At 37.7% G+C, this 11000-nt stretch overlaps 1 protein-coding gene across 2 annotated transcripts in view; it reads left to right on the top strand.

Moving 5' to 3' along the window:
- The first annotated feature begins 1095 nt into the window (after window positions 1-1095).
- Window positions 1096-11000, top strand: part of LOC141777464 (macrophage mannose receptor 1-like) — a 33997-nt gene continuing 24092 nt past the window's right edge. For both annotated transcript variants that reach the window (XM_074651727.1, XM_074651726.1), the window contains exons 1-9: window positions 1096-1253; window positions 1632-1988; window positions 3366-3536; window positions 5285-5440; window positions 5711-5833; window positions 7682-7819; window positions 8397-8576; window positions 9164-9318; window positions 10762-10875. In XM_074651727.1, the coding sequence (XP_074507828.1) occupies window positions 1190-1253; window positions 1632-1988; window positions 3366-3536; window positions 5285-5440; window positions 5711-5833; window positions 7682-7819; window positions 8397-8576; window positions 9164-9318; window positions 10762-10875 (1458 nt within the window). In that variant the 5' untranslated portion in view covers window positions 1096-1189. The remainder of the gene's footprint in view (window positions 1254-1631; window positions 1989-3365; window positions 3537-5284; window positions 5441-5710; window positions 5834-7681; window positions 7820-8396; window positions 8577-9163; window positions 9319-10761; window positions 10876-11000) is intronic.

Raw genomic sequence — 11000 nt, 5'->3', positions numbered from 1 at the left:
ACTTACTTATTTACTAGTTTTAACGTTACCTAACGCTAACGTTAGACTGTCTTAGTCATGGAAAAAAGGTTGTTGACGAAAATATTTCGTCATAGTTTTCGTTAACTAAATGAACACTGTTTGAGACCTGGCAAAGAGAGCTGATGGGAGTTTTACATGTAAAGAGACTAAGATAGGAACTGTCTGGTAATCCTCAGAAATTTTCAGAACATGCAGGACCGACAGAACGCTCCCTACTTTGTAAAATGCTCCCTTGTAACCGTTTCTATTTAAGCAGTGTAACTTGGAAAACATCATTGTGATTATTGTTACGCCCCACCCTTGGGCAGCCCTATTGGGGCGAACAACACTTAAACACTGACCCAAACCAACCACAAAAGACACCTTTAAAACTCTCAAAATCCATAGGATTTATTAACAAAGACATATAAAAAGTCATAAACTGGGAGGCAGCAGAACCAGCAGTCCCCACACCAGAAGCCTCTCTCTTCTGCTGCTGGCACTGGAGCTTTTAAACACCTCCTTCCCTGAGCAAATGCAGCACACCTGGGCACCTCGTTGAGCAGTGCAGTACACCTGGGCAGAGCTGCTAGAGAGGGAAAAGAGACAGCAGCACAGAAAACACATACAGCCGTAACAATTATTGCCATAACTGTTTTATTTGTTTTTTGTCTTACTGTTACGTCTTGTTGTTATTATTATTTTTTTATCCCTTTCTCTCTCTTTGGGGTTGACGGGTGGGTACAGTCTACAGTATGTCCCTTTTTTTGTATTGTGTCTACGTGGTTTTAGTATGTCATATTTACATTGTTTGATTGTGTTAGCAAAAACCCCTACAAATTTTTTTTTTTAAAGAACTGAAAAATAATGGGGGTTTTGATAAACAATCAAAAGATGAAGTAAAACTGTGGTGACCTTGGTTTGCCACCACATCCTGGATTCTAAGGAACACAGCTCAGCAACTGTCACACCCTGTCCATCTGAAATAACTGACAAATATGTCTTGAGACATGATGCTGATTCATTAAAAGGAAAATGAAATGATGATATCATGACTTGATGTGACCGGATGGGTAGGTGCTTTAAAAATCCCCCTCTTCCCACAATCATTCACACAACTCTGAAATCCTCTGCGAGAAATGCATGGATAAAGTCTCCAGCTGTGGGACATCTCAGAAGAATACCAACAATGAAGATAACTTGTACAGCCTTTGTGCTCCTCATCCAAACATTACAATGCTTGGCTTCAGACGGTACAGTAATCCAACTTTTTAATTCTGAGTTTTTTGTGGGGGTTTTACAGAGCAGGTATGTCATGAACATTGCTTGATATACCTAAAACGCCTGTTACCCTATGTTTGTAGATTTGGCAAAGTTCAATATTGAAGTAATTGTGATTCTAATTATAAGAATTTTGTTTGCTTATTACATTCCTGTTTATTCTGTGAATAATTGTAATTAATAGATAATAAGTAATAGTAATTTTGACAGTAATATTGTCCCAGTAATATAAAATCCAATTAGACACAACTCCAATGATAGACTGTACAAACAGTTGTTCAGAGGATTTCTTCTGCATTGAAACACAAACACAACCGTGTATTGATTCTTTGAACAACCTTTCTCTACAGATTCACCATTTCAACTAACTAACAAGGCCACTGGTTTTTGTTTGGTTAAAAAATATGACATATGCATTGACGTACGCTGGACAACTGGTGACCGACTTTTGATTCCGTGGCCAAACAAGTGTCTGGGAGTCCAGGGGAAAAATGTGGGAAGTGAAGTAAGCCTCTACGACTGTGATGAATCCAGCGATCTCCAAAAGTGGGAATGCAAGAATGGAACGGTGCTTGCCCTCAAAGGCCAAGATCTTCACATTGATCTCACTGCAGATAAGACAGCAGTTCTCTCCGGAACAATAGGACCCAATAGCCACCTCACAATTACAGGGACATCCCAAGGTCCTTGTACAAGAACATACAGAGGTATAGTATTAAACACTACAACACAACACTTGGCGACTTATAAAACATTATTGTCATTCCTAATTCCTAACCAAGAATTGGTGTGTAAATTCTTTGTAAATCTTTACATAATTTAGAATATTTAGAATATTTTTTTCTCAACTGAGTTAAGATAAAAACAGACACACTGAATTGACCCCATCCCATGTTTTAATTATTTTACATCATAAGTGATGAAGTAATGTGTCATATTTTCATAAAATGTAGTACTACAGGTACAGATGTTCTCAAAATACTCAAACTACAAACACACAAAGTACGTTTTATAAATATCTGCAAATAAGGACTTATCTTTCAAAATTTCTAAAAAGCCAAACTAGTGAAGAAATACACCCTTTAATTAACTTTCTGATTAAAAATCGTAATAATGTAATCCAAAATATATAAAACTCTTAGGAACAGGGACACCAATGCTAATATTCAACAAAAATGGAAATAGGAGATCATCTGAACGAAGACAAATGGAGGCAAGTTTGCAGAGAAATTCATAAAACGACAAATTCTAAATACTGGAGGGAATATGTGTGGAAATTATACACAAGATTGTTTATTACTCCAAATATCCTTTCCAAAACTAACAGATGAATGAAATCAGAGAAAAATGTGGAGAGGCCAAAGTAGACCATTCACACATTTTATTTTTCTGTCCTGTTCTAAAATCATTTTTGACATTCAGCCACAGCAGGCATCAGGGACAATTTTAATATTACAGAAGCATTGAACCCTATATATATTATTCTTGGAAAATCACCACCAGAGTTAAAACAGGAAACAGACCGTTATTTATATAGAATACTTAGAGCTGCAGCCATGAAGCAAATAACTAGGAACTGGTTAAAACCCTTAAGTCCATCAGTTCAATGATGGAAGGAAACAATACAGGAAATCTCAGAAATGGAGAGAATAACTTATAGTCAGAAATGAAGAGACAGAATATAAGAGGCGTTGGAAAAAGCGGATGAGATATAAGACAATGATTTGATTAAGGAAATTACACAGATTAAATAGAGTCAGAAATGAAGAGTCAAAGTTTAAGTGGATGAAATATGAGGCCTGAAATTAATTTATGAAATTGCTTACACATACACAACATAACAGACATATACAATATACACATCTTGGAGGAGGAGAAGACACACACATACCTCCCGACACCTTTTATTCTTTTTTTCCCTCAAATTTGTTGGCATGTATGTATTTGTATGTGTGTGAGTGTTGATGTGTGAAAATTGCAAATATATATTGGACATTTTGTGGATGTATAATTCATGAGTAGTTTGCAATAAAAGTATAAAAAAAAATACTCAAGCTACTTGTTTTGTTCTATTGTTCTTTCAGAACTGTACACCATTGGAGGAAATGCAAATGGTAGGCCCTGCATGTTTCCCTTCATGTACCAAAGCCGGTGGTACTCAAGCTGCACTACGGCTGATCACGCAGAAGGACGACTTTGGTGTGCCATTCAAACTAAATATGACCATGAACTCTGGGGCGACTGCCCAACTAACAGTGAGTACTGACTGTTATATTTTACTGCACTGCGTGCGCACACGCACAAACACAGACACACGCACGCACGCACGCACGCACGCACGCACGCACGCACGCACCACACACACACACACACACACACACACACACACACACACACACACACACACACACACACACACACACACACACACACACACACACACACACACACACACACACAGGGAATACAACCCAAGTCATTGAGGTAAACTTTCAATGGAGCTGTTTAAACAGGCGTTTGGGAAGCTTTTATGTACAAGGCTTACATTTATGTATTTATTGTGTACTTTTCTCTATGCATTGTGTTTTATTTAGTCATTTATTAATCACGTGGCTTGTGTGGTCACCATAACTTTATATGAGGTATTCTTGTATGTTTTGCACAATGATCTTGTAAAGCACTTTGTGATGTATGTCTGTGAAAAGTGCTATATAAATACATTTGACTTACTTACTAGTATTAACAATTAGCTAACATTAGACTGTTTGATGTTAACTACTTATCTACTTACTTACTCCTCTTCATGCCATGTGGGTAATAAGGCTACAATGAAATCTCTCCGTCTCATTGGCAACTTGCTGCTCCTCTCCCCATGACAGGAGCATCTTGTCCAGCAGCTCCTCCAACTTTAAAACGCACCAGCTAGCAGGGCCGGTTCTAGCTGTTTGGGAGCCCATATGCAAAATCTTGTTTTTTGACCAAATGCTACATTTTAAAAAGAAAAAAAATATTTGTATTGTGTAAAAGAAAAAAAGAAAAAAAGAAAATTAACTTAGTAAAAAAAATATTTTTATTGTGTAAAAGAAAAAAGAAAATCAAAAATGAACTTAGCCGAAGTGTTAAAATCATAAATAAATCAATAAAATTACTTTAGAACAGAAAAAAACAATGTTTTGGATAAAGTTAAAATTTACGAACAAAATAAAGAAATCAAGTTTGATGTTTTATTTATGTTAAAGGTCACTTTGAATGATTAACTGTTGATAATGTAGAAAAACAAAGATTTTAAATTCGGAAAGGTCCACATTAATTTGGCTTAAGTTGTATTTCGGGTCGGTTCCTGGAGGATGGTGAAACAACTTAGTTGAGAGCCCTGAATATGAGAATATTCTGAAGTTGATACGTGTTATGTAAACAGCATATTCCATTTGGATATTCCAAATTTGGCATTATTCCAAATGTGGCATTTTCCGATTAAGACATGTGGGATATGCCGATATTATTTGAGTTTTAGGAGCATTCTTTGGACACTTTGGTTTGCGACACACGGCCTCTTGCCCGTTTACAGCCAGCTCTGTGCGTTGTACACAAACCAACCAGCCGACAGTTTGCAGAGATGCATGCCTAAAAGAAAAGCCCACATTTCTGGTCGGAAGGAGAAGCACACCTACTTTTAAACATTATGAAAGACTTGGATATCAACAGGTTTTTGAATATGGACAAGTACTGCAACACCACCATGGAGGTTACGTTAATAAAGAGCATGCACGGCTGCATGTAGGGAATATTAGTGGAATATTGTCACATTTGGAATGGGCAAAAAACGTAAAGGCTTTCAGGATGATAATGCATCATTTGATTTATCATCTACCACTAGTTTACATATGAGTCTGCCTCTATCATTCAGTCAATGTAAACATGGAGGCATAAATGTGCAACTTGAGGTTACATGAAAAAGATATTCCACTTTGAAATGCATCTCCATATTTTTTGTATTTCACAGTAAAAACAGACTGGAAAAAAGACATCACAAGCGGAGAGTATTACCAGCTCAACACAGACTCAGCTCTGACTTGGCACCAGGCTGAAGTCAGCTGCAAACAGCAGGTGTCCTCTCTACTCAGTATCACCGATCCTCACCAGCAGGCTTACGTCACAGGTAAGGAGCAATTTACTCCAATCTTAATCAATATCAATTTAATAAAAAAAACAAAAAACTTTATTTTTAATTAGTTATTATTATATTATATGTTATTATATATGTTATTGTCATTAAGAAGAGGCTTGTTATATATTCTTCAATACATTACTTTTATTTATATATTTAGATGGGTACATGGATCACTTCTGTTATGTTTGAGCCTCACTCATTATCATTTTATCATCTTTGTTTCCTGTGCCTTTAAAACAAACATAAACACGCTCACAGCATTACTAGGAGCAGTTGGCAGGGGACAGGGGGACAAGCTTTGGATTGGGATGAGCCGGAACCCAGAACATGGTTGGCAGTGGTCTAATGGGAGGCCTTACCGTTACCTGAATTGGGACTCAGGTAAGTTTTCTTTCCACTTTAATACTTTGTAATGCTATTCTTATAATGCTATGATTAATGTACCTCTGATATTACCCATCTGTCCTTTATCACTTTATAAACACCATGTTGTCAGTTGTAAAACTGATATAATTTTTGCTTAAAGGAACAGTGTGTAGCATTTAGAGGGATGTATTGGCAGAAATGGAATATAATTAGGGGTGTCAATTGATTAAAATATTTAATCGTGATTAATCGCATGGTTGTCAATGGTTAATCGTGATTCATTGCAAATTAATCGCATTTTTATCTGTACAAAATGTACCTTAAAGGGAGATTTGTCAAGTATTTAATATTCATATCAACATGGGAGTGGGCAAATATTCTTGCTTTATGCAAATAACTGTATGTATTTATTATTGGAAATCAATTAACAGCAATGACAAATATTGTCCAGAAACCCTCCCAGGTACTGCATTTAGCATTAAAAAATACGCTCAAATCATAACATGGCAAACTGAAGCCCAACAGGCAACAACAGCTGTCTGTGTGTCAGTGTGCTGACTTGACTATGACTTGCCCCAAAATTATATGTGATTATCATAAAGTGGGCCCAAAACTCATTTTCATTCACATTTCTTGAGGTCAGAGGTCAAGGTACACCTTTGAAAATGACCATGGCAGTTTTTCCTCGCCAAAATTTAGCATATGTCTGGAGCGTTATTTAACCTCCTTTGCCTGTATGACATGATTCCTTAGGTTTTGTAGTTTCATGATGCCAGTATCTTCACTCTAGCTTTAAAACTGAACTTATTACAACCTCTAACGGTGGCCCATCAGATTATTAGGAATTTGATTTAAAATAGCTAGTTGCATTAATGCATTAAAGAAATTAGTGGCGTTAAAACAAATTTGCATTAAGGCGTTATTGCTTTAACTTTGACAGCCGTAAATATGATATTAATAAGTGTAAAATGTATTTTTAAGTCTATAATCACCTGAAAATAAAAAATTGTTAAGTTTTCGTTACCTTAGAATGAGCCGTTTTATATTTACATAGGGAGCGGGTCCTCTTTATGGAGCCCGCCATGTTTCTGCAGTAACCCAGAACAGACAAACCAAACACTGTTAACATTTCCTGCTTGGGCCAGAGTCGATAATATTACTTGCTTCTGTCGCCGCGGCTCTCTTTCTCTTGCTTCACCACTCACTTCCATCGTACACACATACACACTCTAAGCACTGTACTCTTACTGCAAGGCCCAAAGCTACACGGCAGATATTTATGGAAACTGAGGACTTATGACTGACAAGATTTACAATTACAATAACTGAATTTATCAAAGGGACATCGTCGTTGCTGCTTGCATTCAAATCTGGTCATCGTAGTGTGCAAAACAATACATTTCAAATCAAACGTAATTACACCATCTCTATTTCCAGTGAAACTTACTGTATTTTAGATCTTAGCTTAGCACACTGCACGGTGAAAACGTCTAATGTATCCCTGATGTATCCATGCCAACTTGTTTTCAACATCATGAAGAATCTCCACTGCTCTGCAAAATGATCAGGCAAATCCCCACCCCAGCCCAGCTGTTAACCAGCATATCGTTCTAGTTTCTTCATTCTTTCTACTTTTTCTATTTCTATTTAATCTTCATTTCATTGTTGTTTCTACTGCTGTTCTATACCACTTAGTTTGTATTACAATTCTTATTTAGGCCTGCAATAGTGCTGAATGTATAATGATGTAATTTGATAACATTATAAAATTTGTTTAGGTGTTATAAATAAAATGTGTGTGAATTTGAAGACTCATCAGACACATCAGAATTGACATGTCAACTTTAACCATTCTCGTTTTAGGACATCCACTTCCTACTCCGGGACAAACCTGTGCAATTATTGATGGTGATGTGCAGTACTCCTGGCAAAGTTCACCTTGCACCAAGAAACTGGGGTACATCTGCTACAGTGAAGGAGCTGGGGCTACTCCTACTGGAGGTAATAATGCGCAAATTTGTTTTAACGCCATTCATTTCTTTAACGCATTAATGAAACTTGTGATTCTTCGGCTCAGTTTTAAAGCTAGAGTAAAGATACTGGCATCATATGACGGAAAAAACCTAAGGAATCCAGTCATATTAGCTTGTCAGGAAGGAGGCTAAATAACGCTCCAAACTTGCGCTAAATTTTGGCAAGGAAAAACTGGCATGGCCATTTTCAAAGGGGTCCCTTGACCTCTGACCTCAAGATGTATTTTTGTATATTTTAATGTTAAATGCAGTACCTGTGATGGTTTCTGGACAATATTTGTCATTGTTTTATGTTGTTGATTGATGATACATTTGTATAAAGCAACCATATTTGCCCACTCCCATGTCGATAACAGTATTAAATACTTGACAAATCTCCCTTTAAGGTACATTTTGAAAATATAAAAAAATGTGTGATTAATCGCGATTAAATTATGTTATTCTAGTCTGTTTCCACCGTTTACTGTGTTACTATTTTGTCTTTGGTTAATTGTATGATATCATTGACTCAGTACATTATATTTCTTTGTGCTTTTCATGATCAGCTGCTGAGACAGGATTTTGTTCAAGCCCTTGGATTCCCTACAATAACCACTGCTTCCACCTTCAACGTCTTCAGAAAACGTGGTCTGATGCCCAGAAAGAGTGTCGTAAAGAAGGAGGGGACCTAGTGAGCATCCGCAATGTTGAGGACCAAAGTTTTGTCATCTCTCAACTTGGCTTTGGTACGTGAGGAAGTATAGCTGTGAGACAAACAACACGCCTGTGAGATCACAGGCTTTTCCTCTGGCGCCACCCTTTGGCCAAAACTTACATAAACCTGCCCCTCTAATGGTATGGATCTAGGAATACGAATTGTCATCAATCCAATAGTTTTGTTTCTGGTATGTAATGAGCATCACAGTCTCAGACACTATAGCCACCGCTGGCTGTTTATGTTAAGTCCTGTCTTTTTAATATGTGAGATTAGGTAGGTAAAAGGTTTTCCCCCGGAAATTTGAGATATGAGCCCAGCTGGTGAATATCATATTCTTAACTAACTTGAACGAGTGCCTTGAATATTTTAGGGTTAGGGTGGGGGCGCTGGGTTCCTTCTTTTGTTGCACCTCAATAACACCAGTAAGAATTACAACTCATCGATGTTACACACAGATCTCTGGCCCAGTAAGCCTCCACCTCCCCTAGCAACAATGACTAATGATAGCCTACAACAGACACAAAAAGCAAGTGGCACGCAGAGCAAACTGAGCTCCACAATAAAGATATATCACAGGCAGTTAAGGGAAAGGTTGTTTTCTGTCCATGTCTGCAGCATCCACTGATGAGCTTTGGATTGGACTGAACGACAGGAAGACAGAGGGGCTGTTTGACTGGAGTGACCACTCTACTGTCAGCTTCACCAGCTGGGAGTTTGGGAAACCAGCTGTCTCCACTGACAGAGAAGACTGTGTTCTCATCAGGGGGGAGGTAAGGAGCACCATGTTGCTACTGTACATATGCTAGCATCTTGTAAAAGTATCATTATTTGTCCAAAGATGACAAATCATTGAACTAACCTGCTCCAAAGCAAACCGGCAAATCATGCTGCTACGAATCAAACTTTATTTCACTGAGTATATGGAAACTCCTGTCCACACACTTTGGTATACTTTTTCTCTTCGGCTGCTAGGCCCTTTAGCTCAAATCAAGTGAAATCTCGATGCAACAGCATACAATATTTTAGACAACAGTGTGCCTAAAACTATGTGGCAACAGTTTAGGGAAGGCCCTTTCCTGTTTCAACACGATAACGCCCTTAAAAAAAAGACAAGTTTTCCATAGTTTGGTGTGGAAGAACTTTCCTGCACAAAGCCCAGACCTCAGCCCCATTGAATTAAAGCACCAAATGCAAGCCAGGCCTTATTCCCAAACATCATTGGCTGACATCACTAAAGCTCTTGTGGCTAAATGGGAGAAAATCCCTGCAGCCAGGTTGCAAAATCATGTAGAAAGCCAAAAAAAGTGCAGGCAGTTATAGTACCATTTTAAAGGGGACCTATTACGCTTTTTGTGTGTTATATTTGTGTGTAAAAGGTCTGCAAAGTTACAGAGCCCAAAGTCCATGCCAAAGGGAGTTACTCTCTACCGATACCGGATCGGCTATCGGGCCGATACTGACTCAAATAGCTGAATCAGATATCGGTGACAATGGGGCCAATCTATTAAATTCAATTCTATGTTTATACATGTGTACTATATACATTATATACTGGAATTTTAATTCTTGTTCAAGTTTTGACCAATTTGTTGCTGCGTTAAAACGGTTTACACCTGAATTTTAATTCCTGTTAATTTAGAAGATTGTTTTGCCAAGTTGTTGGTGTACGATTTATTATTTTGATAAATAATTCACTACATTTATATGTATGTATTTATTTGTTACATTTAGTTTTATAAAGTTTAGATGTTTAAGTCAAGCCTGATGTTGCCTTACACATAAAAGAATGATCCCAGTCACTTCCACACAGCGAGGCATACAGCTTATTAATTAAACACTGGTATCGGATCGGTACTCGGTATCGGCTGAAACCCACAGCCCAGGTATCGCTTTTGGTATCGGGACTGGAAAAGTCGGATCGGTGCATCCCTAACAGAAACACTGCTCCTGAACTGCCTGAAACGCCTTGCTTGAAGTCCTGCCTTTTCTTCCGTAACATTTTTGAACATTAAAGCATGTAAACATGTTCTAGCAGAAACCCAAAATACAAGCATGAACCTGAAACAAATCTGTGTGTTTAAAATCTGTGATTTTGGAATGAGATGTTCAATGAAATGGGCTTTTTGTTTGACGATACACATTGTAGTTCGCCTATCTATCGGTACATCCAGTCTCCACATAGATAAACATTTGAATATTCTTCTTTCTTTCAGAATGGGAACTGGGCTGACCGTGTGTGTGACGAGAAACATGGCTTCATTTGTATGAAGTTGAGTGACCGTGAACCCTCTGGAGATGAAGTGGAGCTGAATGTCGGCTGCAAAACTGTGCGTGAACTTTACTTCCTTCTAATATATGAAAAAAATGTCTCTGGTTTATTGTAATGGTTTATTCCCAAAGTGTTATCATACAGGGCTGGGTATTGTACCTCAAAGCTCTCTGATGGTCAGTT

This window comes from Sebastes fasciatus, chromosome 11 (assembly GCF_043250625.1).
Source record: "Sebastes fasciatus isolate fSebFas1 chromosome 11, fSebFas1.pri, whole genome shotgun sequence".
Taxonomy (NCBI): Eukaryota; Metazoa; Chordata; class Actinopteri; order Perciformes; family Sebastidae; genus Sebastes; species Sebastes fasciatus.
The sequence above is the reverse complement of the archived record's forward strand: the minus strand, read 5'-3'. Positions and strand labels throughout refer to the sequence as shown.